The sequence below is a fragment of the Oryzias latipes genome, chromosome 1 (genome assembly GCF_053564925.1).
Source record: "Oryzias latipes strain Hd-rR chromosome 1, Olatipes_Hd-rR_3.1".
NCBI lineage: Eukaryota > Metazoa > Chordata > Actinopteri > Beloniformes > Adrianichthyidae > Oryzias > Oryzias latipes.
The window spans coordinates 28,232,283-28,259,091 of record NC_136237.1 but is presented as its reverse complement, the minus strand read 5'-3'; the positions used below and the strand labels follow the sequence as shown (position 1 = coordinate 28,259,091).

Genomic DNA, 26,809 nt, shown 5'->3' with positions numbered 1-26,809 from the left:
CGCTTCTTCTCTGTTTTAGACTATAACAGGGTTTCTGTGGCTAAATAAAGTTAATATTTGTTGAAAGTGGATTTATATTGCTTTTTTCTTTTGTTTTTTTGTTACAAAATACAATTTTAGGTTTACTTACACCATTTTTTTAGATACTAACCTAATTTATTGTCACCGCCGCGAGTGTATGTGTGGGGGGGAGGTTGTGGGGGGTTAGGGGGGCGCAAAACATTTTCTTTTTCCTAGGGGGGCTTGGCAAATAAATAATTATAAAGCACTGTGTTAGTTCAAGATGATACAGACTAAAATCAAGAAAAAAAAATATATTTTCAGCTTGTGAGGCTGCATGAAGGGTGATTTTTTTTAGGACAAAGATAAATGAACTCAAACTGCCCCCCCCCCCCCCCCAAGTTGTTTTATGTATTTATTCTTTTTAATTTATTTATTTTATTTGTTTGGTTCAATATACAATCATGTTTTTTGTTTATTTTAAGCAGATCCAAATTTGATCCCAAATGTCCTTAATTTAGTTCAGACATCAATCTGTTAAATTTTTTATACACACCACCACATACGCATGTGTGCTCTTGTGTGTGCGTGCATGTGTGCCAGTGCATGTGTGTGTTTGTGTTTATCTAAACGTAGCATCATTGACCCAACATACATACTTGTTCATTTATGTTTATCTAAGCAGTCAAAAGAAAAGTTTATTAAATCGACATTGCAACATTGTCTTGAAACTTCATGTATTATAAAAAGTTTCAAAAAGATGTATTTTTCTTTGAGGACATGAATGTCTAAATGATTTAACTTTTCTCTCTTGAAACTGTAATTGAGTCACAGCATATGAGAAGAATGAGAAAACCAGATTAGACTTAAATGGTTCTCATTTATGTCTAAGAGACGTAAATGAGACAGAATCGAGATCTCATCTTCAATTTTGCTTTGCTACGGGAAATCTATGAAGAATTGATTTTTGCAACAGATATAAACAAACTATTCATCTGGGAACTTCTGCTTTACTTCCTTTAGCAGAAAGTAGTCTACTTAAGTCTATTACAAAAATAAGTCTATACTACAAGTGATGCACTATACTTGAAATTATTATTATAAACTATGTGTTGTAAGTTTAAAATGTTACAATTTAGTCTGAAGAAGTATTGAGTTAATATCACTATTGCATTACTTGTACATGACCTATATACAGTACTTATACTAACACTCAAGTAAATATACTTCAAGTGTACTACTTTTTCCCAAGGGGGATTTTTTTTGTTTGAATATTGAAACCTTTAGGTATGACCTTTACTCACATCTTTTTTATTGCATTCAATGTGCGAAATGTTTTGCTAAGGTAAAACAAACAGAATGTTTTCTTTTTATTCCCCCCCAATATTTCAAAGTGAAGGTGTGATAAGGAGATTAAGACTGGACAAATCCCTAAGCAAAAAGTAGTACTGTAAATTCAAGTTTATTCTAAAAAGTATACCTGAATATTAGCACAGCATGTTTATCGTAGACCTAATACAAGTAGTGCAGAAAGTATAAGTGAAAACATTCTCAGACAAAAATGGAAACAGTTTAGATTTGCAAAATAAAGATTGTATATCAAAGGTAAACTGAATTATACAACATTCCCACTTTTAGTGAGTAAGTGCTTTTAGTAAACTACAGCATACTTAAGGAATAGCCTTCAATAATGAGGAAAACATTTAAAAAAAATACTTTTTTTTACATTGGCTCTAATCTCCTGTAAAAAACGTGTAAAAATAAAAGTTGTTTTGTCTTTAGTCAATGCAGTGACGGTTTGTAGATTGGGTCATTTCCACTTTGAACTTCCATAGTCCAAGTGTAGCAGGTTCTATGGAACTACTTCCTGGTCTCGAACCAATAGGAATCCAAGAACGACATCACCTGTCTTTTCCCTTTCGTCTGTCGTTGTGATTGCTGTGCAGCCAAAAAGTAAGTTCTCAAGAAATTCCCGTGGTTTTGACTACCAGTTTTTGGTTTTCTTGTTATTGCTTTGATGAAAGCACGAAGTAATTTCTAGTTCGTAATGAAAAGTCGTCCTCGGTGTTATGCAAGTATTAATAACAGAAATGCGTGCTGTCGGAGTGAACATGCAGTTGTCTCATCATAGGCCTAGTTGCATTGCAGGAGCTGCGTGTGGTTTGAAATCCCCTTCTCTTTTGCATTAACGCAACTTTTAGTGAACTTGCTCTAATATTAGATATTTTAGCAAATATATTATATTTTAGAAATCGTTACAAGAACATTTAGTATTGTCATTGTCAAGAGTCCCATCAGTTATTAACATTTTACCTTAGTTAGAGCTGAAAAGACGGTGTCAGGTTTTCAAAATAAAAGTGTCATGAAATTAAGCTTTATGTTTTACTTTGAAAGAAACTGATGAGAAAGGACCGTATTGGCCAAGTTCATGTTTAATAAGATACAGCATAAGCTGTACCATTACCTACTATCAAAGACAATGTTTACTTAAAAGGTCTGTAAGGTTTATAGCATGGGACTTTGAAACTGTCACTAGCGTTCCGTAATCCTTAAAATGGTCATCAATGTGATTTATAAATGCTACGAGTTGAACTGTAAAGTCTGCAGAAGTTATTAGAAAATTCTGAGTTACATAATTCTGATTGGTGTGTTTTCATAAGCCATGATAGGATGGATAATAGTGGAAGCTACTGGCCTGAATTTTCAGTTTCCTGTATAGGTTTTGGCACTCGGAGTAGACACCAAAGTAAGAATTTCATAGTGCAGGGAAACCCGTTTCTCACTGTGCGTATGACGATAAACCCTTTGAATCTTGAATCTTTGTATCTCTTCATTTAGAAACATTTATGTCATCAGCCACAGACTTCCCAATAAAAGCTGTTTGTTTAATAGACAGTGAACACAGCTAATGAACAAACAGGTTTTGTGTTTATCATCATAATGATCTTCTTATTGATCAGTGCTGTATTTTCGCCTGTTTCACAGCTGCCGTGAAAGGTGCATCATGGGTCGCCTGGATGGGAAAGTGATTGTGCTGTCTGCTGCTGCGCAGGGAATTGGACGTGCTGCAGCAATTGTATGTAGATTTTGTTACAATTTTCTTCCAAATTACATTGTAACAAATTCCAAATAGTTTAAGCTTGCAAATGTAACATTTATGAATAGTTTGACCTGCATCATGTATTTTAGCCATTCCTTGTGTAGACAATGTTTTATCATCAACAACTATTTTCCTATAAGCTATTATTTTGATAAACTGCCTTACTCACATTGGTCAAATCATTTTTTTTGGATGTGTCTTACTTAATGAATTTAATATTTAGTCTCTAAATAATTATAAAAGGTCTGTGGATTTGAAAATATCCATCTGGCAAATGTATTCCTACATCTATAATAGAAAAAAAGGCTGTTAGTAACCATCTTTTGCAAAAAAAAAAAAAGGGAGCAAAAAACTGTGTTTGCCATGACAGACATAGATGTTTGGAACTAACTCAACCTTTTTAAATTCAGGCTTTTGCAAATGAAGGAGCTCAGGTCACTGCAACAGACATAAATGGAGAAAAGCTGAAGAAGCTGGAAGGAATTAGAGGTAAGATAAAGAGAGTGGTCTGCTGCTGCCATCTGCTGGATTACAAGAGGCTTAAGGCCTGGACAGTGGGAGATTTTTCTGTCATTTTACATCTTAATTGTTATGGATTTGACTTTTAAGTTTAAAACACAACCTCTAAAGCTGTGACTTAGTTTGGGTTTGAGTGTGTGGAGCTTTCAAAAATGCTTAATTTACCAAATCATATCATCTTGTGACAAGTTTGAAACAAAGTGCTCAATTTATCAACTTTTATAGCAAAACTTAATAATGATTAAATAAGATGTATAAAAAAAACATACAAAAATATGTATGCTTCTGCAAAACAGCAGAAGTTGTAATATATTTATAATTAACCATAATCCTTAAATACAAGTGTATTTATGTGTTAAGTGGAAACTGCTTATGTTTAACTTTTTGTTTTTTAGCACAAACAAAAACTTTAGTTACTGAAATTGTAAATCAGAGGAATCTGAGCATCGCCAACCCTTAACCTCTCTGCAAGTCACCGGTCATAAGCGACCATCATAGACTGTAGAAGTATTTGGCAGACTAAAGTCTACCAGAAATAAATGGTGGAGAGAAAAAAGGGTTTATTGAAAGAGTTTTTGCTGCTAAGGCTCTCAGCACATATGCATGTACTCTCATGCATGTAGAAATGCACATTAAAACTGTGTGCACTGATCCGTTTTCTTCCTGATTTTAGGAATCAGAACCAAAGTGGTGGATGTGACCAAAAAGGAGGAAGTAGAAGCTTTGGCTCAAGAACACGCTCATGTGGATGTGGTGTTCAACGTTGCAGTGTGTGTGTGTGTCCCACTCTCCTTCTCTTTAGAGAACAGCCCAACTTATTTGTTCCTGTAAACGGTTGCCTCACTTGTTTACGCCCCTGCTTAATCGCCACTCCAAAGTCCTTGCATCGAAAGGGTTAAATCTCAGCTTGTGCTGCTGTCAATCCTTTTAAAAGGACTACTGCTGATGCTTTGGTAAAGCACAGAGACTGATGACATTCACCTCAACCACATTTCTAGTTTCCACCATTGTGTTATCCCCCAATAAGAGGCATTATGGTCTGCAGCCTGTGATGACATGCACTAAAGCTTTAAATGTTGGTACAGGTTTGTGCACCATGGCAGCATAACGTGAGGCAATTCAACCACTGCAGCAGATCTGTTGGAGCAGGAAAAGATCTAAAACATTCAGGACAGTGGCCCTCGAGGACCAGGATTGAGACCAGTGAAATACAGTAAGAGTAAAAAAAAGAATACTAAAAATATAAATGCTTAACAATTTATTTGGGCAGCACCATCATCAGTACAGCATTAGAATTGGGGTAGTAGTATTAGACACGTATTAAAATATTTCAACAAAATACAGAATTCTAAAAACATGAATCAGATACAAAAATAAATTAAATACAAAGAAAATTAAAGCTCTGTCATCATCTTACAAACCCCCTTGCTGAAAAGTTCACTTTAAACATAATTTTTTTCTCCAAAGAAGAAATTAAAAGTACTTTAAAGCTAAACATGAGTTCTTATTTAACTATTCTAAGCACAACCAGAAAGATTGTAACAGCTTTGTTTTATACCCAGAGATTTATTTAAAACGATGTGCAAACTTAGTTTATAAACTGCATTAAGTACATGAACTGTGGCGTACTCAAAATCTGTCTGACATGCTGATCATGAATACTGCCAGATTTTAAACAAACACACTGAAAGCACTGATGAGGTACAAGAAAAAAAGAATAAAAAAATCACACATTGGAGCAAGAATATGTAACCACGTAAAAAAGTACCTGATAAAAAAAATTCTGGAATTTGCATACCAAATCCATGAACATTAACTTTTATGAAGACGGAACCTTTTAACTTTACCTCTATGGAGAATAAATAAACCAGGTTTATCACAAAACCATCCTGTTGTAAATCCAACAGACATTTTAATGAAAATGTCAACATCAGCATCTTGGTTTATGAGTTCACTTTTTAACCACAGGAAAATATGTATGATGGGATATTTTCTACTAAAATTAAGAAAATCATTTGTTAAATCTAAATAACAGTTACAAAGCAGTCATATCTATCCATTTGGTATGTTCCGAGTCATACCATTTTTTAACTATTCTAACGGCGGATTTTTTTTTTTATCCGTTTCAAATTCCAACGGCTGGAATCGCAATTGTCTGGCAGACACAAATTGGTGAGATACATTTTTCTGTTTCATTGAATATAATTTTTTGTGTGTGAAAACTATGGTTAGATAGATTGTTAGATTGAAAAAGAAATAGTTGAATAGTTATGGTTCATAAATATCAATTTCTATCAAGCATATTAATTCAAACAGCCATGGCCCGTACCGAAACGTATATTGGAACCGAAGTCTGAATCGAACCAAATTATTGAGATTTTTAGCTTATTGTTACACCCCTAATATATTTAGATAGATATCATTTTGCTGGAAGTGACATACATTCCATAGATAAGTGAACAACTTAACTATCATGCAAACAGCAGATCTTTTTTCTTTTCAAAGCTAGTACGGAAATCCCAAAGCAAAACCCCTTCAAGGTAAGATACTGTTTCATTATTACAATTTGTTGTGTGTGTACTATAGTTAGATCAATTGTTTGTTAAATATATATGCTTTCATTGTTTTCTTTTGTACAATAAAATGGAAGCTAACCACTCAGCTTGTAGGTACTTCAACGTTAACCGTTTCACGTATGTTTGCCGAATTAACAGATAATGGAGAAGCAAAATCCCCCCCAGCAAACCCCCCGGCGCAAAATAACCCCCCAAAACCCCCTCCCCAATGAAACAACCCCCCACCCCGCCCCAGACCCCTGGTCTGGCACAGCGCCACAAACAGGGCCAAGGAGGCGCGCAGGGTGGCCTCAGAAAACCAAGTGAGTTAAAAATGTTTGCTCAAAAACATGACATCATCTTCAATTAATTGATTATAGTCAATCAGATCAAGAACTAACCGGATATTATTGTGAATTGAACATCCTTTTAAGAATCCTGATTGTGTGTCCGAGATGATCTGATTCAGTCCTGTTTTTAATCTAGATGCATAAATGTTGGTTAAAATTTTATAATCACTATTAAGGAGGGATATTGGCCTCAAATTATCAATTAGTCTGGCGTCTTTCCCAGGTTTAGGAATTAAGGTGATGACGCCTTGCTTCATAGTAGTTGGAATGAAGTTTAACTGAGAAATTTCCTTTATGACCAACAGAAACTGCTCTTTCAAGTGTTCCCAGAAATGTCTATAAAAGTTAATAGTAAGCCCATCAGATCCTGGAGATTTATCTAAAGCTAAACTTCTCATGGCTTTTTCTGCTTCTTCCATAGTGATTTCTGCTTCACACACTTGTTTAAAGTTTTCATTCACTTTAGGAGCCAAATCCAGGAAGTAGTGGCGTATAACCTGCTACACTTGGACTATGGAAGTTCAAAGTGGAAATGACCCAATCTACAAACCGTCACTGCATTGACTAAAGACAAAACAACTTTTATTTTTACACGTTTTTTACAGGAGATTAGAGCCAATGTAAAAAAAAAAAGTATTTTTTTAAATGTTTTCCTCATTATTGAAGGCTATTCCTTAAGTATGCTGCGGTTTACTAAAAGCACTTACTCACTAAAAGTGGGAATGTTGTATAATTCAGTTTACCTTTGATATACAATCTTTATTTTGCAAATCTAAACTGTTTCCATTTTTGTCTGAGAATGTTTTCACTTATACTTTCTGCACTACTTGTATTAGGTCTACGATAAACATGCTGTGCTAATATTCAGGTATACTTTTTAGAATAAACTTGAATTTACAGTACTACTTTTTGCTTAGGGATTTGTCCAGTCTTAATCTCCTTATCACACCTTCACTTTGAAATATTGGGGGGGAATAAAAAGAAAACATTCTGTTTGTTTTACCTTAGCAAAACATTTCGCATATTGAATGCAATAAAAAATAAGTGAGTAATAATAGTATAATAATAATTTCAAGTATAGTGCATCACTTGTAGTATAGACTTATTTTTGTAATAGACTTAAGTAGACTACTTTCTGCTAAAGGAAGTCAAGCAGAAGTTCCCAGATGAATAGTTTGTTTATATCTGTTGCAAAAATCAATTCTTCATAGATTTCCCGTAGCAAAGCAAAATTGAAGATGAGATCTCGATTCTGTCTCATTTACGTCTCTTAGACATAAATGAGAACCATTTGAGACTAATCTGGTTTTCTCATTCTTCTCATATACGTAACTCAATTACAGTTTCAAGAGAGAAAAGTTAAATCATTTAGACATTCATGTCCTCAAGACATCTTTTTGAAACTTTTTATAATACATGAAGTTTCAAGACAATGTTGCAATGTCGATTTAATAAACTTTTCTTTTGACTGCTTAGATAAACATAAATGAACAAGTATGTATGTTGGGTCAATGATGCTAGGTTTAGATAAACAGAAACACACACATGCACTGGCACACATGCACGCACACACAAGAGCACACATGCGTATGTGGTGGTGTGTATAAAAAATTTAACAGATTGATGTCTGAACTAAATTAAGGACATTTGGGATCAAATTTGGATCTGCTTAAAGTAAACAAAAAACATGATTGTGTATTGGACCAAACAAATAAAATGAATAATTAAAAAGAATAAATACATAAAACAACTGGGGGGGGGGCAGTTTGAGTTCATTTATCTTTGTCCTAAAAAAAATCACCCTTCATGCAGCCTCACAAGCTGAAAATATATATTTTTTCTTGATTTTAGTCTGCATCATCTTGAACTAACACAGTGCTTTATAATTATTTATTTGCCAAGCCCCCCTAGGAAAAAGAAAATGTTTTGCGCCCCCCTAACCCCCCACAACCTCCCCCCCACACATACACTCGCGGCGGTGACAATAAATTAGGTTAGTATCTAAAAAAATGGTGTAAGTAAACCTAAAATTGTATTTTGTAACAAAAAAACAAAAGAAAAAAGCAATATAAATCCACTTTCAACAAATATTAACTTTATTTAGCCACAGAAACCCTGTTATAGTCTAAAACAGAGAAGAAGCGTAAAGTGCCTGAAAGGAAAAAAACTGTTGGTCCTTATTTAAACTAGAAACATTTAGATCAACTGAACCATTTGATGCAGAGAAAAATAATTCAATTAATAAATAATATTACATGTAAAATGATCTGAAACAGGGCTGCACGTTGGCGCAGTGGTTAGCGCTCTTGCCTCACAGCAAGAAGAAAAACAACATCAATGAGACCTCTCTGTGTGGAGTTTGCATGTTCTCCCCGTGCATGCGTGGGTTCTCTCTGGGATCTCCGGCTTCCTCCCACCATCCAAAAACATGCTTCATAGGTTGATTGGCAACTCTAAATGGACCATAGGTGTGAGTGTGAGAGTGAATGGATGTGTGATTGTGGATATTCTACCCTGCGACAAACTGGCAACCTGTCCAGGATGTCCCTCTGCCTTCGCCCACAAGTGGCCGGGATAGGCTCCAGCAGCCCCGTGACCCCGAAAGGGAAAAAACGGTACAGAAAATGAATGATGAATGAATGATCTGAAACATTAACGTTTTTTAGTCTGAAGAAATAGGTAAAAAACATTGTGCTGATTCTTTTTTTAAATGATGGATTGTTTATTAATGATCTCATAAAGTGCAGCTGTTTTCCTGCATTACCTGCTGTCTTTATGTCCAATACTGACACCAACTAAGTGACAGGCAGACAGAAAGAATACATTGATGGAAAATGTCAAACATCAAAATGTCAATTGTAAACTTGGGGTGACGAGAAGCATTGAACTAACAGAAGCCTGTTGTAACCAGATTTGAATTTCAAACTGTATCACAGGCTCAAGTGACACAGATTTCTGATTGGTTGAACACAGTGGGAGGGAAAACGCTGTGGCTGACGTCACTAACGGGCAGGAGACGGTAAGCGGCGGGAGAAGTGCAGAGAACGAGAGACTTTGGACTAGCGACTGTCGAATGTTTTCTGTGTTTTAACAATCCATGGGATGAATCTTCAACATTCATATTGCTTGTCTTTAAAAGATTCAAGTAAAAACTTTGGAGTTTGCACGGTAAGTTTGCTACTTCGTTCCTCCAACTCAGGTGCATAATTAAGCTAGCTCCGTACGTACAGACTTCTGGGCTACTCGCAGTGTGGCGGTAAAAGTAATTATTAATTTCTAAAAATGATAACTTGTATTTTTTGTAATAAAAACGTACATATTGAAGGGGTATTTCTTGCATTACAGAGTTAATAGGAATATGAGCCTCGATATTATTTCCAATGCGTCAGTATTGTGGGTAGACATTTTGTACAGGGCTCCAGACTGCGACCATTTGCTCGCATTTTGCGACCAAAATTTGAGACTGTGCGACTGAATTTTACATCCAGTCGCACATGCGCGACCAGTAAATTTGCCTCCCCCACCCTCCGTATTTTTTTATTCATTAAACGTGGAAGCGGCCCGTCAATGATCAATGAAATGAGCAATGAAATCATAAATGAGACGCGAGCCCACACGCACGCAGACAGACACACACACACTCGTGAGACTGGAGCACACGCGAGCGCACACTCGCATGTCATTGAGTGATGCCTGAGGCGGCCAATGCGTGTGAGAAGAATAGGGAAAGTCACTGCAAGTGGCTAAAATATGTGGAGGGGCGGGGCCTAGAGATAATCGAGTGCGCGTTAACGTCTGTGGGAAGGAAACGGAGACAAATCATCACAACCTGATATGTGCGTCTGAGCTATGAACAGCTAGCGAACTATTGATTCGTTCTTTCGACCTGCGGCTAGTATACCAGTGCCAGAGTGTACAGCAGGGGTCTCAAACTCGCGAAGCAAACCACGGCTCTCATGCACGGCTGGGAGATGGTCAGCTGAGGAGCATAAATGTCCCACACCTACATGCGTGACAGCTAACGGGGCTCGAACATAAACACGTGTGAGCGACAACACGATTTAGTCTTAGACGCACTTAAAACACGTGTGGAAAATGCAACGATAGACGTGTTTAAGATGAACCAGCGCCCGGGGGGGGGGGGGGGGGGGGGGCATGATGGCGAAGCTGCAACAGGAAGTTGGAGTTGTCCTTAACATTCAATTTAATAATTATGCCTCTCCCCCTAAGTAATATTGTGATATTACATCTTTTATAATTATTTCAATGTTTTGTGATGTATGTAGCCTTTTTTTAATCAGTTGGTATTTTAAATTATTTTAATTGATCAGTGAACTACAAAAACCCATCAGGACGCATGTCCCATAATGCATTGTTTTGTAGTCTGTAGGGCAGCTTTCAGTCAGTTCAGTACTAAATTTCCAGCTGTGTTTGGTCAGGTTGGGGTCTTGCTTCCGCCCCTTTCTGGTGATATTTTGGTTTTGATTGACAGGTGATGTTAGAGCAAAAACAAAAATATGTCTCACACCAGGTGATCTGTGCAGCGTTACGTCCATCTGGGTGATCTCAAATTATTGTGCATCTTGGCTGCACCTATTTGGTTTCGCCAACATGAATTTCCATCCCCTAATGTTTACATACATTTAAGTATTGTTCTTAACTGTGAAATGACCGAAAGGTTATTACGGTAATCACTTGTTACTAAAAACTTTTTTTATTCTAAATTTATGGTATATTGTTTACTATTTTTTTTTGTCATGACAGCGATGCTGCTGTCAGTTTACCTTCTTGTTGCATCTTCAAAAGTGCAGAATAAAATCTGACACTGACTTTGAAAAAGCAGATTGTAATTTTTGCATCTATAATTAAAGTATTTATTTACTTTATTTATTTTATTTAGTGTATTTATAATACAGTGGAAATTAGAAGATCTGGTTTGCATGTTGATTTACGGTATGCGCCCCTAAATTTTCAGGTTGTGCCCCTAAAATTTTCATTCAGGGGCCACAGTGCTCCTAGTGAAAAAAGTTAGTCTGGAGCCCTGTACTTCCAGCCAGGGTCAGCAGGGTTCATCCCATTCACAATGTGACCGCACCACAGACCGTTTCTACAGCCATTATTTGCTAACTTTAAAGTGTGCAGTTTCATTATGTGCAATGTTACTGTAAAAGACCTTGTATCTCATTTAAAGATCATTAAAGGTCCGGCATGTCATCATCTGAAACTGGTTGTGGACATGACGTTCAAAAATCATCATTCACTGCTTACACGTCTAGTAGGAAGCATAAAGCAGGCTCATCTGAAAATTTCAGTATGTATATGCTGCTTTTAAGGCCCATTTTTATGGGGTTCACAGTTTTCCCAGACTTAAAGTTAGTGCTTCATGTGTTGCCACTGATTTGAAATGTGTTTTTGACCTGTGTGAGTGTTAACTTCATGCTGTCAAAGAGCTTATTTGTCATTTTAAGACCACGTAAAGGAGGGATGCTCTGTATCATGACCAGTGAGTGGTTTTAAAACAAATTAATGGGATGGATTTACTGCTTATATGTCCTGGAAACATAGAATATGTGCATTTGAAAATATGTGTGTAGTGTTCAATCCAAAACCGTTACTAAGCCTGCTGATGTCACTTATGCAGTGATCTTCTGCTGGCCTACTTGGAGGAAAAGGAAGATGCAATGTTTTTCCATGTGGATGACGTGTGCCTTCCAGAAGAAGTAAATACAGATGACATGAATATGACTCCTAATCATTGTAGTATGCGGTAAGTAATCCATTTTAATTTTTTACACTGGCATGTGCAAATGTTTGATGGTGGTAAAACAGATCTGTGACTTCTTTTTGCATGTTTGTATTTTTCACTATTTGTATCTGCAATCTGTTTGATCAACCTGTAAATGGTGATAAACCAATATGCAGTTTTAGTAGGGCAACTCACAAAATGTATGGATTAAGAAATACATAGGTCATATTTTTTTAGAAGTAATTTCTTCTCTTAAGTTTGATTAAACAACTTGTCTGTTTGCTTTGAATAAAACATCTAATGCCTGTGTTGTTTATTAAGACGTATGTTCTGCAGAGCAGCTGGAGCTCAGTAGAAATTTGCTTCTGAGTTGAAGGCGGAACTGTTTACCCGAAAGTTAGCCTGTTGCTAATTTCCCATCAACCCTTTGGTTCAACTTTAAGCCAAAGCTAACATTAGTCTTGCAAAAAATGGTGAACAATATTGGAGCTATGCAGCCAGCTGTACAGTTTGGAGCCAAATGACAGCTGAGATGAGAAAAATGAAGACCAACATGGATCTTTTTGTCTGCAAATGGAGAATTCAGAATTTGAGTGGAGGACTTTCTCCCGCCCATCGCTTTTTCAAACACCGGGTTTTCAGCAGCTCCTCATGCAACACAAGAGCAATTTTAATCTTAAACTATTGTATATATAGTCTCCATCATGAGAAACAGGCTACAGGAACATGTTAAAAACACCCAACAAGGTTTTTTTTAAAGACCCACTCAATTGGAAAATCATGTTCTTGGTGCCTTGTGGTGCAGTTTAAAAAAGCTTGTTTGTGACATAGCTAGGGGGTCATTTTCTTTGAACGTTTTTTTTTTTAAGTTCTGCATATGGTGCATGACTGGAACTATAATAAACACATAAAACACATTCATCTTTGCTGATAATTAACTTGTTCTGCTAGTCCTGTGTTCAGACTTGTCCTTCTCTCCCTGCGCCGTCCCTCTCACATCTTGGGCTACGAGCGGCTGTCACTGCCTCTATGCTGCACGCAGCCCGCTCCTTCTACTCAGGCGCTCCCTCTACTAGGCGTGCGGTTTCAGAAGCACACATCCTCATTAATTCTACAACAGAAGTTTCAGTCTCATGAGGAAATACGACAAATTTACTGTGTTCTAATTATTCATTTCCATTGTATTAATTTCCATTACAAGCTGCATGCGTTCTCAAGTGCGCGACACGGCCGCCCGCCTGAGGATTTTGTGTGGGGGGGTGGGGTTATTACTGTTCTCTTTCATTACATAACACTGAATGCGCACAATTAGATTTTGATGAATATCACTACATGTTTTGTTTGGGAACTATTTTATGCAGCACATTTTATGCATAAATAACGGCGGAGCCTCCTGCCCCGCATTCTTCATGGGTGTCAGGCTTCATTTCTACTGGAAAGGTGACAATGTGTCTGCAGTCTCGTTTATACCTGGGCAGTATATAATATTCTGAGAAGATGTGTGTACCACAGAGCACAGGTGAAACTCGCTTGGAGCTCCAGAGCGGTCCGCTGCAGAAGAATCAACACGCACCCCCAACACACTTGTGCGCTCCCACACACGCACATACAAATAATCATTCTACAACACGTAAAGTGAAGTATTTGCTCACCCATCCAGAATCTAGAATTGGGTGTCCGAATCACTTGGTCTGGCCACAGGTGTGTTAAATCAAGCCCTCAGACGTGCAGACTGTTTTCACAAACATTTGTAAAAGAATGGGCCGCTCTCAGGAACTCAGTGAACTCCTGCATGGAACAGTCATAGGACGCCACCTGTGCAACAAATCCAGTGGTGAACTTTGTTGTCTCCTTAATATTCCACAGTCAGCTGTCAGCTCTATCAGAACAAAATGGAAGAGTTTGGGAACAACAGCAACTCGGCCACCGACCACGTAAGTTGATGGAGAGGAGTCAGTGGATGCTAAAGTGCAAAGAAATCGCAGACTTTTTGCACAGTCAATTTCTACAGAGCTCCAAAAGTCATGTGACCTTCAGATTAGTCCAAGTACAGGACGCAGAGAGCTTCATGCCATGGGTTTCCATGGCAGAGCAGCTGCATCCAAGACACACATCACCAAGTACCATGCAAAGCGCTGGATAGAGTGGTGTAAAGCACGCCGCCACTGGACTCTGGGGCAGTGATTTTCAACCCTTTTTGATCCACGGCACACTTTATCCCTGACAAAAACTCAGCGGCACACCAGCATCCAAAAATGAAAAAAGGAGAAAGTCTATAGTCTGCATTGATCTAAAGTCCTTCCACAGTCTCACGTGCATTTTTGTGATAATTGTGGCAGAAAAAGCTGGAGGTTGCAGCTGTTTTTCTCTCTCTAAAAGTTGTAATAAGTTAGTTTTCAGTAATAATTTTTAACTAAATTATTTGAAATTTTACCCTGGTAATTGTTTTTCCCTTCAGTTTATAAACATGCAATTTTATGTAACCTCACAAAAAACACATATATTCTTTCTAAATAGTGATTTATTTTTTAAATGTTGGTGCAAAGGCAACTGTAATTTTTGAACAATTTTATCACAATATGTTTGATAAATTTTACACACAAAAAAACTAACATGTTTTCTGTAGCGACACAAAAGGTGAACATGTTGAAGTTTGATTCGTTTTTCTTTTGTCTTAATCAAAGATAATCTTTGAAAACTTTAACAAAAAAAATTTTTTTTTAGAGGATTAAACCGTTTTAATTTAGATTAATTGTGTCTGTTGGCCACTTCACCTTAATTCTGTTTCTTAAATGTTATTACTTCTACCTAAGTTTAACATATAAAATAATCCAGACCTTATTAGAAAAGTGTTTCAGTTAGAAAGATGACTTGGACCAAACTCTGGGATGTTTGGCTGTTAATAAACACAAACCTTGAAGGAGAACTAAACCGTTGACCTCTGAATTCATCAAGAAGACTTAAAAACTACTTGATGTGTGTTCATTGTGGTTTCAAGACGTTTAACAGGGAAAACTCGTTGCAGTGCCGATACACTGTCAATTTAATCCAATGCATCATGGGAGATGTAGTGCAAAAACGGCCGGAGATCACTGCTCTTAGCTTCATTATTTTGTTCACTTGTTCTACGGTCTGACACCGGATCCCGCGTAAAGCTACACCGCTTAAGACTAGCTTTAGCTGGTATTTTTGTTCGAACTGAGAGACTTTATGAGCAGAATCAGAACAAGGAAGTGAAGACTTTAACAACTTCTGATTGGTCAAACTGATGACGTGTGATTAAGCCTCCAAGAATGATTGGTGGAGACGGTTAAAAGGATGGGACTTTTATCAAAAACAGCTGAAGCTGCGGCTAATTCGCGGTACTGTCAAACAAAAGAAAAAAAGTAGTTTAAGTGGGAGTTAATTCATTATCTGATTTGTGATCCGTGCTTATTTATTGGTTTAGGCTATTGAGCTTAAGCATTCTGATCAAAGTACTGTTAAACAAGAGGGTAGACTTGTTTCTTTTTTATTATAGAAAACTAACCTTTTTTTTTACTGACATCCTTTTTTTTTCATACTCTTTCTTCATTTTTAGGGCATTCCTGCCTTTCTGCAAGAAAGTTCATGCTGAGTCTGGATGGAATTGTTGTGCAAGCCAACAATACTTCCTTTATCTCTCTGCTATGCATGATGTTCCCAAACTACTAAACCTTCAACATCCACCATCCACCGGAGCTGGCATCAACTTTGGAGTATCTCCAGAGGTTTGTCTTTTTGACTTCAAATTCTAATTTTACAGATTTGGATCACTCTAGAACAGGGGTGCTCACACTTTTTCAACATGCTAGCTATCTTTGAGACTACAAGCTCCGGAAGCTCTACATATATAGAATTTGAAATGTTGTGCTTAAAGACACATACTGATTTTGAAAATCAAATTTAAAATTGAAGTCATCTAAATGTCTGTGCATTTAGATGAACATGTAAGATAACAACTTAACAAAGAGTTTGCAGCATATTGCCTTAAACAACTTGTTGAATCGGATCCGTGCGTTCTTAGTTGTCATGTCAGTGGCTCTGCAGCGCGTGCTGTAACCTTTTTTTACGTTTTGCATTTTTAAGAATAAAAGAAAAAGTTTTGTTATTTAAACAAAAATAATTTGGCAGCAGTGGTTGCTATAATAAAAATGTAGAAGATACAGTAAAAATGTAAACAACTTTACAGGACCCAGTGGAGCATTCATGAGCTTGTTAGCCGACACGGCAGAAGGCGAGTCTGTCTCCCAGAGTCCAGATGAGATTGAAGAAAAGGAGGAAGAGGAGGATTTGTACAAGAATTAAGATAAATGTGAGTAAATATTCTTTCAGCTGTTGTGTTTGATTATTAGTAAGTACTTTGAATGGTAACCCTTGTGCTGTCCTAGGCACTTTGACATTGGGAGTGGGGTCATCTAGACCCACTAGACAGTGCTCTGAACCTTTTTCTTCAACGATTTGTGATCTTCACTGGTGTCCATGGATTAAATGAAATGCTCTTCACCTTTACCCACCTGTGTTATGCTAGGGATAACCCGTCAATGTAAGGATCACGTCATCTGGACCCCATAGGATAGCACAGAAGACATCAACTATCATCAAATTCTAAAAAGAGAGGAATAGAAGAAGCCGACACCAACCGTGGACTGGCCTGTGAGACACCTGGGGGGGGGGGCTATTTTTTATTTTTCGTTCTTATATAATTGCTATTCGTTATTTTACTTTATTTATTTTATTACCCAAGTAATGACTCATCCGCGATGATCCAGTCCAAACTGAGGGAAGGGACTTTAACAAAAAGAGTAACAAACAAAATAGAAAAGCAGTAGTCTGCTCCCGCACTTAACTAGTCTAGTGGACCGGCGGGGCGCGGACTTACAGCTTTGTGTTTGATGGGGGGGGGGGGGGGGGGGGGTGTGTGTGCTTTGTTACATGTGAAATTCACATGTTAGACGCATTTGTTACAGTTTACATCCACGTTACAGCCGCCGTTCCTTTTCTATTAAAGTTCCAAAGTGAAAGTCCCGCCCCACTGCTTGACATGCAAATTTTAGCCAATCAGATCAACCAGAAAGATTCCTGCCCCTAAGTGACAAACACGCCCCTGAATACCGCCCCCAAGTGACAAAAACGCCCCCATAACACCGAGCGTAAATCCAGGTGAGGGCGCAAAAGAGAATTGACCGAGCAAGATCACCGCTCGGTTAGGATTTCAGCCGTTCACTTGTAAAATACGGGGTCGCTTTGTTAAGATTGCGCCAGCACGGTTTTAAGGTTCACTCACTCAGTTCCTGAATACGCCCGCTTAGTTGTCTTTACGCCCTTTCAATTTTTGGCTGATATGTAATCCCATATGTGCGAATGATTTATTCCGACCTAAAGTGTGACCCATGTGAATGTTTGTTATATTCTGAAAACATTTCTCTGGGCCCATGTACACGGTTGAATTCTAATCCGACCATTGATCCGATCAAGATATTTTGCACATGTAACCGCGGCTTATGGTGTTGACTCGCAACGTGGCGGGGGCGTGGCATTCACAATGTTTTCTCTCCATCGGGATGTCAGTCACCCATCGTCCATCGGCACAACCCTAGACTCAAATATATAGTTTGAATCAACTACCAGAGAAATAATCTACATTTGATAAACTCATTTATAAAATGCTTTAATCATTACGTTTGAATTTTACTGGTTAAAAAAAGCTCTTTAGTTTGTTTCAGTAAAGGTCGTTTTTCTTTTCTTTCTTTTAATATAAGAAGTAAATCCACCAAGTACAGTACAGAAACGACACTTTAGGCTAAATGATAAAAACTGATCATTCATGTTCACGTGTTCTTGCTTTGTCTTTAGAGAATTCTAAGTAAAAGACTGAATAGCTTAACTCACAACAGTACAGAGAATTATTACAGAGAGCACTTAATTCAGATCTATGCTGTTTTTTTCTTACATAAATATAGAATATTTAATTTTCAGGAATAAAAAATGTCTCTTTTGTTCTGTTGCTTAATTCATTTTTAGATTATATTTAATAAATGGCTACATGGTTAAATCTCTCTTTTCAGCATCTTCAGATTCCAGGTCAGTCAGCTCCAGAGCCACAGTCAGTGAGACGGCTACGCTTGAAGCCCAAACTACACACGATGCACCCCAACAACCCTGCTGCTAAGAACATTGGAACGACAGAACTCTGCAGGCCATCAGGATCTACTTCTGTAAAACACAAAGAGAACATCTGAGTTCTGACGGAACCATGAACCGGTCCAGTATGTGGACTCTACTCTCTTTGGCCCTCTGGACGGGCAGGGGGAGCTTCCATCCATTTTCTATTCCGTTTTTCCCTTTCGGGGTCACGGGGCTGTCGGAGCCTATCCCGGCCACTTGTGGGCGAAGGCAGGGGACGCCCTGGACAGGTCGCCAGTCTGTCGCAGGGTAGAATATCCACAATCGCACTGTTCACTCTCACACTCACAACAATCACACCTATGGACAATTTAGAGTTGCCAAAAAACCTATTGAGCATGTTTTTTTATTGTAAGTAAACTATATAACAATTTGCTTCAAAGTCAATTTATATATTTTTTTAGAATTTTCACATAAACTTTCATGTCACTAGGAAGTCAGTGTTCAACTTTAATGTGCATTATTCACCGCATATTTTTATATTAAAACAGAATTAAAAGAATAAGAAAAACATGTAGTCTAATCTAATTGTTTGGCGGTTTTTATAAGATTTATAAAAGTAATCTTGCTACTAATGCCTTAAAAAAACTTAAACCCCATTTGTTCCCAAAAAAAAAAGTTGCAGATTAAATATATATGTATTAATTTTGATCAACATCCAATAATATTTCACCACCATTTTATCTGGGGCCATATATGCGGATCAGGCGGCGCTTCTCCCGTTGATTCTTGGCCAAGGCCAGGAGCCTCCGAAGGAGAAACTGACAACAGAATAAAATCAATATATGACTTCACAAGAAAAAACTTCAAACAATCTCCGTGTATAAAATTGTTTAAATAAGAAAATGACGTGAAATTTTAAACGTTGTGCCTACACAAAGCATTTCTACTTAAGTCAGTCTAATGGAAAAAGTTTAATGATGAAAACTCTAAAAAGACTCAATTGCAAAGTGTGTGTTTCATTTGAAATCAATTTTAAGAGTATTTGTAACTATAAATTTTACTTCTTTAAAAATATATATATATATATCGTGGAAAATTGAGGCGTATCATATGTGAGAAGGATGCAAAGGATTACAATTGTGAGAAAAAACAGTCAAAAGTATTGAAACTTTAATTAATTTAATGAGTATTTTGTGACGAGTGCACCATTCTTAAAATGCACTTTGGTTAAAGAGAAATGTCATGTTTTTGAGCAAAAACTTATAACTCACTTGGTTCTCCCATTGTATTCTGGCCAATTCCCTGGCCCTGCCCTGCGCCCCATGCCATATAAATGGCGCTCTGGGCCGGAGTGGGGGTCTTGGCGGGAGCGGGGCTCTGGGAGGGGGTGGAATTCTGGGCCGGAGTGGGGGTCTTGGCGGGAGCGGGGCGCTGGGAGGGGGTGGGATTCTGGGCCGGAGTGGGGGTCTTGGCGGGAACGATGCTCTGGGAGGGGGTGGGGCTCTGGGCCAGAGTGGGGCTCTGGGAGGGGGTGGGGCTCTGGGCTGGGGAGTGGCTCTACGAGGGGTTGGGGTTCTGAGAGAGGGTGTGGGTGGAAATTGCTTCATTTTCCTTTGAGTTCAGAATACATATGTGAACGGTTAAGGCACATATCACTAGAGGAGACATCACGTAATTCCTCATGGGAGGAGAGCACCGCCATCTTGGTGGACAGAAATCCTTAAAAGATGAGCACACCAATATCTTGTATAAAGTAAACACAGCACATTTTTTTCAACTTTACAGCAACATTTTCAAGTGGCACCTCTGTCCACAACACGCTGAATTGTTGCAAGCAGAAAGGGGAAGGATGCCGTTCAAATGGCACTGGTCCCACCAAAAGTCGCAGCGTGAACTTGGGCTAATTTTAGTTTGCGCCATAAATTTGCCGGAGGCGGCGTCTCTCCTCCTCATTTCTGGCCAAGGCCAGCAGCCTCCTCAACAGAAATTGGTTTTCCCATTGGACCCTGCGGGCCTCCTTGGCTCTTGCGTTGGCGGTATGCCAGACCAGTGGTCTGGGCATACGGTTGGGGGCAGCTTGGGGGTTCCTTTGAGGACGTGGGGGTGGGGGGTTATTTTGCTGTGGTGAGGGGTTATTTTCCTGGGGGGGATTTTGATTCTCCATATTTTCTGGCTTGAGGGGTTTTCTTCTTCGAAACAGTCATGGGGCGGAGGCGGAGTGAGTGAAACTGCTGTACAGACAGCATGAGAACAATCACTTTTCTTTAGTTTCCAATGTGGAAAAGAGCATTTTTTAAGTATTACCTTAAGTTTATAAAAACACCAACCACACCAATCCCTTGCTTTTCTGTTAATATTATGAAAAAGGCCTTGCAGAAAGTCATTTCTGGGTTTGAGGTTTGGTTTCTTTTTTCATAGATGGAAAAAGTTTAATGATGAAAACTCTAAAAAGACTCAATTGCAAAGTGTGTGTTTCATTTGAAATCAATTTTAAAAGAGTATTTGTAACTATAAATTTTACTTCTTTAAAAATATATATATATATCGTGGAAAATTGAGGCGTATCATATGTGAGAAGGATGCAAAGGATTACAATTGTGAGAAAAAACAGTCAAAAGTATTGAAACTTTAATTAATTTAATGAGTATTTTGTGACGAGTGCACCATTCTTAAAATGCACTTTGGTTAAAGAGAAATGTCATGTTTTTGAGCAAAAACTTATAACTCACTTGGTTCTCCCATTGTATTCTGGCCAATTCCCTGGCCCTGCCCTGCGCCCCATGCCATATAAATGGCGCTCTGGGCCGGAGTGGGGGTCTTGGCGGGAGCGGGGCTCTGGGAGGGGGTGGAATTCTGGGCCGGAGTGGGGGTCTTGGCGGGAGCGGGGCGCTGGGAGGGGGTGGGATTCTGGGCCGGAGTGGGGGTCTTGGCGGGAACGAGGCTCTGGGAGGGGGTGGGGCTCTGGGCCAGAGTGGGGCTCTGGGAGGGGGTGGGGCTCTGGGCTGGGGAGTGGCTCTACGAGGGGGTGGGGTTCTGAGAGAGGGTGTGGGTGGAAATTTCTTCATTTTCCTGTGAGTTCAGAATACATATGTGAACGGTTAAGGCACATATCACTAGAGGAGACATCACGTAATTCCTCATGGGAGGAGAGCACCGCCATCTTGGTGGACAGAAATCCTTAAAAGATGAGCACACCAATATCTTGTATAAAGTAAACACAGCACATTTTTTTCAACTTTACAGCAACATTTTCAAGTGGCACCTCTGTCCACAACACGCTGAATTGTTGCAAGCAGAAAGGGGAAGGATGCCGTTCAAATGGCACTGGTCCCACCAAAAGTCGCAGCGTGAACTTGGGCTAATTTTAGTTTGCGCCATAAATTTGCCGGAGGCGGCGTCTCTCCTCCTCATTTCTGGCCAAGGCCAGCAGCGTCCTCAACAGAAATTGGTTTTCCCATTGGACCCTGCGGGCCTCCTTGGCTCTTGCGTTGGCGGTATGCCAGACCAGTGGTCTGAGCATACGGTTGGGGGCAGCTTGGGGGTTCCTTTGAGGACGTGGGGGGTTATTTTGCTGTGGTGAGGGGTTATTTTCCTAGGGGGTATTTTGATTCTCCATATTTTCTGGCTTGAGGGGTTTTCTTCTTCGAAACAGTCATGGGGCGGAGGCGGAGTGAGTGAAACTGCTGTACAGACAGCATGAGAACAATCACTTTTCTTTAGTTTCCAATGTGGAAAAGAGCATTTTTTAAGTATTACCTTAAGTTTATAAAAACACCAACCACACCAATCCCTTGCTTTTCTGTTAATATTATGAAAAAGGCCTTGCAGAAAGTCATTTCTGGGTTTGAGGTTTGGTTTCTTTTTTCATAGATGGAAAAAGTTTAATGATGAAAACTCTAAAAAGACTCAATTGCAAAGTGTGTGTTTCATTTGAAATCAATTTTAAAAGAGTATTTGTAGCTATAAATTTTACTTCTTTAAAAATATATATATATATCGTGGAAAATTGAGGCGTATCATATGTGAGAAGGATGCAAAGGATTACAATTGTGAGAAAAAACAGTCAAAAGTATTGAAACTTTAATTAATTTAATGAGTATTTTTTGACGAGTGCACCATTCTTAAAATGCACTTTGGTTAAAGAGAAATGTCATGTTTTTGAGCAAAAACTTATAACTCACTTGGTTCTCCCATTGTATTCTGGCCAATTCCCTGGCCCTGCCCTGCGCCCCATGCCATATAAATGGCGCTCTGGGCCGCAGTGGGGGTCTTGGCGGTAGCGGGGCTCTGGCAGCGGGTGGATTTCTGGGCCGGAGTGGGGGTCTTGGCGGGAGCGGGGCGCTGGGAGGGGGTGGGATTCTGGGCCGGAGTGGGGGTCTTGGCGGGAACGAGGCTCTGGGAGGGGGTGGGGCTCTGGGCTGGGGAGTGGCTCTACGAGGGGTTGGGGTTCTGAGAGAGGGTGTGGGTGGAAATTTCTTCATTTTCCTTTGAGTTCAGAATACATATGTGAACGGTTAAGGCACATATCACTAGAGGAGACATCACGTAATTCCTCATGGGAGGAGAGCACCGCCATCTTGGTGGACAGAAATCCTTAAAAGATGAGCACACCAATATCTTGTATAAAGTAAACACAGCACATTTTTTTCAACTTTACAGCAACATTTTCAAGTGGCACCTCTGTCCACAACACGCTGAATTGTTGCAAGCAGAAAGGGGAAGGATGCCGTTCAAATGGCACTGGTCCCACCAAAAGTCGCAGCGTGAACTTGGGCTAATTTTAGTTTGCGCCATAAATTTGCCGGAGGCGGCGTCTCTCCTCCTCATTTCTGGCCAAGGCCAGCAGCCTCCTCAACAGAAATTGGTTTTCCCATTGGACCCTGCGGGCCTCCTTGGCTCTTGCGTTGGCGGTATGCCAGACCAGTGGTCTGGGCATACGGTTGGGGGCAGCTTGGGGGTTCCTTTGAGGACGTGGGGGTGGGGGGTTATTTTGCTGTGGTGAGGGGTTATTTTCCTGGGGGGGATTTTGATTCTCCATATTTTCTGGCTTGAGGGGTTTTCTTCTTCGAAACAGTCATGGGGCGGAGGCGGAGTGAGTGAAACTGCTGTACAGACAGCATGAGAACAATCACCTTTCTTTAGTTTCCAATGTGGAAAAGAGCATTTTTTAAGTATTACCTTAAGTTTATAAAAACACCAACCACACCAATCCCTTGCTTTTCTGTTAATATTATGAAAAAGGCCTTGCAGAAAGTCATTTCTGGGTTTGAGGTTTGGTTTCTTTTTTCATAGATGGAAAAAGTTTAATGATGAAAACTCTAAAAAGACTCAATTGCAAAGTGTGTGTTTCATTTGAAATCAATTTTAAAAGAGTATTTGTAACTATAAATTTTACTTCTTTAAAAATATATATATATATATCATGGAAAATTGAGGCGTATCATATGTGAGAAGGATGCAAAGGATTACAATTGTGAGAAAAAACAGTCAAAAGTATTGAAACTTTAATTAATTTAATGAGTATTTTGTGACGAGTGCACCATTCTTAAAATGCACTTTGGTTAAAGAGAAATGTCATGTTTTTGAGCAAAAACTTATAACTCACTTGGTTCTCCCATTGTATTCTGGCCAATTCCCTGGCCCTGCCCTGCGCCCCATGCCATATAAATGATGCTCTGGGCCGGAGTGGGGGTCTTGGCGGGAGCGGGGCTCTGGGAGGGGGTGGAATTCTGGGCCGGAGTGGGGGTCTTGGCGGGAGCGGGGCGCTGGGAGGGGGTGGGATTCTGGGCCGGAGTGGGGGTCTTGGCGGGAACGAGGCTCTGGGAGGGGGTGGGGCTCTGGGCCAGAGTGGGGCTCTGGGAGGGGGTGGGGCTCTGGGCTGGGGAGTGGCTCTACGAGGGGGTGGGGTTCTGAGAGAGGGTGTGGGTGGAAATTTCTTCATTTTCCTGTGAGTTCAGAATACATATGTGAACGGTTAAGGCACATATCACTAGAGGAGACATCACGTAATTCCTCATGGGAGGAGAGCACCGCCATCTTGGTGGACAGAAATCCTTAAAAGATGAGCACACCAATATTTTGTATAAAGTAAACACAGCACATTTTTTTCAACTTTACAGCAACATTTTCAAGTGGCACCTCTGTCCACAACACGCTGAATTGTTGCAAGCAGAAAGGGGAAGGATGCCGTTCAAATGGCACTGGTCCCACCAAAAGTCGCAGCGTGAACTTGGGCTAATTTTAGTTTGCGCCATAAATTTGCCGGAGGCGGCGTCTCTCCTCCTCATTTCTGGCCAAGGCCAGCAGCCTCCTCAACAGAAATTGGTTTTCCCATTGGACCCTGCGGGCCTCCTTGGCTCTTGCGTTGGCGGTATGCCAGACCAGTGGTCTGAGCATACGGTTGGGGGCAGCTTGGGGGTTCCTTTGAGGACGTGGGGGTGGGGGGTTATTTTGCTGTGGTGAGGGGTTATTTTCCTGGGGGGTATTTTGATTCTCCATATTTTCTGGCTTGAGGGGTTTTCTTCTTCGAAACAGTCATGGGGCGGAGGCGGAGTGAGTGAAACTGCTGTACAGACAGCATGAGAACAATCACTTTTCTTTAGTTTCCAATGTGGAAAAGAGCATTTTTTAAGTATTACCTTAAGTTTATAAAAACACCAACCACACCAATCCCTTGCTTTTCTGTTAATATTATGAAAAAGGCCTTGCAGAAAGTCATTTCTGGGTTTGAGGTTTGGTTTCTTTTTTCATAGATGGTAAAAGTTTAATGATGAAAACTCTAAAAAGGCAAAATTGCAATGTGTCTGTTTACATTTAAAGTCAATTTTACAATAATATTTGTAATTATAAATTGTACTTCTTTGTAAAAAAAAATATCGTGGAGAAATGAGGTGTGTCGTATGTGAGAAAGATGTCATGTTTTTGAGCAAACATTTTTAACTCACTTGGTTTTCTGAGGCCACCCTGCGCGCCTCCTTGGCCCTGTTTGTGGCGCTGTGCCAGACCAGGGGTCTGGGGCGGGGTGGGGGGGTTGTTTCATTGGGGAGGGGGTTTTGGGGGGTTATTTTGCGCCGGGGGGTTTGCTGGGGGGGATTTTGCTTCTCCATTATCTGTTAATTCGGCAAACATACGTGAAACCGTTAACGTTGAAGTACCTACAAGCTGAGTGGTTAGCTTCCATTTTATTGTACAAAAGAAAACAATGAAAGCATATATATTTAACAAACAATTGATCTAACTATAGTACACACACAACAAATTGTAATAATGAAACAGTATCTTACCTTGAAGGGGTTTTGCTTTGGGATTTCCGTACTAGATTTGAAAAGAAAAAAAAGCTGCTGTTTGCATGATAGTTAAGTTGTTCACTTATCTATGGAATGTATGTCACTTCCAGCAAAATGATATCTATCTAAATATATTAGGGGTGTAACAATAAGCTAAAAAATCTCAATAATTTGGTTCGATTCAGACTTCGGTTCCAATATACGTTTCGGTACGGGCCATGGCTGTTTAAATTAATATGCTTGATAGAAATTGATATTTATGAACCATAACTATTTAACTATTTCTTTTTCAATCTAACAATCTATCTAACCATAGTTTTCACACACAAAAAATTATATTCAATGAAACAGAAAAATGTATCTCACCATTTTGTGTCTGCCAGACATTTGCGATTCCAGCCGTTGGAATTTGAAACGGATAAAAAAATCAGCCGTTAGAATAGTTAAAAAATGGTATGACTCGGAACATACCAAATGGATAGATATGACGGCTTTGTAACTGTTATTTAGATTTAACAAATGATTTTCTTAATTTTAGTAGAAAATATCCCATCATACATATTTTCCTGTGGTTAAAAAGTGAACTCATATACCAAGATGCTGATGTTGACATTTTCATTAAAATGTCTGTTGGATTTACAACAGGATGGTTTTGTGATAAACCTGGTTTATTTATTCTCCATAGAGGTAAAGTTAAAAGGTTTCGTCTTCATAAAAGTTAATGTTCATGGATTTGGTAGTATGCAAGTTCCAGAATTTTTTTTATCAGGTACTTTTTTACGTGGTTACATATTCTTGCTCCAATGTGTGATTTTTTTATTCTTTTTTTCTTGTACCTCAGCAGTGCTTTCAGTGTGTTTGTTTAAAATCTGGCAGTATTCATGATCAGCATGTCAGACAGATTTTGAGTACGCCACAGTTCATGTACTTAATGCAGTTTATAAACTAAGTTTGCACATCGTTTTAAATAGATCTCTGGGTATAAAACAAAGCTGTTACAATCTTTCTGGTTGTGCTTAGAATAGTTAAATAAGAACTCATGTTTAGCTTTAAAGTACTTTTAATTTCTTCTTTGGAGAAAAAATTATGTTTAAAGTGAACTTTTC

General features: G+C 39.2%; 2 protein-coding genes and 1 long non-coding RNA gene across 9 annotated transcripts in view; 2 read left to right on the top strand and 1 right to left on the bottom strand.

Annotated features, from left to right (window-relative positions):
- LOC101167770 (3-hydroxybutyrate dehydrogenase, type 2) overlaps positions 1-26,809 on the bottom strand; it is a 57,160-nt gene that overhangs the window by 21,914 nt on the left and 8,437 nt on the right. The gene's annotated exons all lie outside the window — the stretch shown is intronic.
- LOC111947681 (dehydrogenase/reductase SDR family member 6) lies at positions 1,859-7,426 on the top strand. 4 transcript variants are annotated; one of them, XR_013658128.1, is made up of 7 exons: positions 1,859-1,953; positions 2,986-3,076; positions 3,511-3,589; positions 4,293-4,389; positions 4,705-4,832; positions 6,125-6,159; positions 6,334-6,450. XR_013658128.1 is itself a non-coding variant. In XM_078952742.1 (7 exons), exons 2-6 carry the CDS (start codon positions 3,005-3,007, stop codon positions 6,126-6,128), a joined length of 384 nt encoding a protein of 127 aa, XP_078808868.1. In that variant the 5' UTR covers positions 1,859-1,953; positions 2,986-3,004; the 3' UTR covers positions 6,129-6,159; positions 6,334-6,453. The 4 variants fall into 4 exon arrangements, 3 of the variants coding, with proteins under 3 accessions (XP_078808868.1, XP_078808861.1, XP_078808876.1); XM_078952742.1 differs by having other exon boundaries at positions 4,293-4,393; positions 6,334-6,453; XM_078952735.1 differs by lacking the exons at positions 6,125-6,159; positions 6,334-6,450 and adding an exon at positions 6,991-7,426 and having other exon boundaries at positions 4,293-4,393.
- Positions 9,371-18,985, top strand: LOC144994566 (uncharacterized). 2 transcript variants are annotated; one of them, XR_013658130.1, is made up of 7 exons: positions 9,371-9,543; positions 12,166-12,291; positions 14,137-14,204; positions 15,851-16,019; positions 16,481-16,603; positions 16,820-16,944; positions 18,357-18,985. It is a non-coding gene; the product is annotated as an uncharacterized LOC144994566 (long non-coding RNA). The 2 variants fall into 2 exon arrangements; XR_013658129.1 differs by having other exon boundaries at positions 9,532-9,692.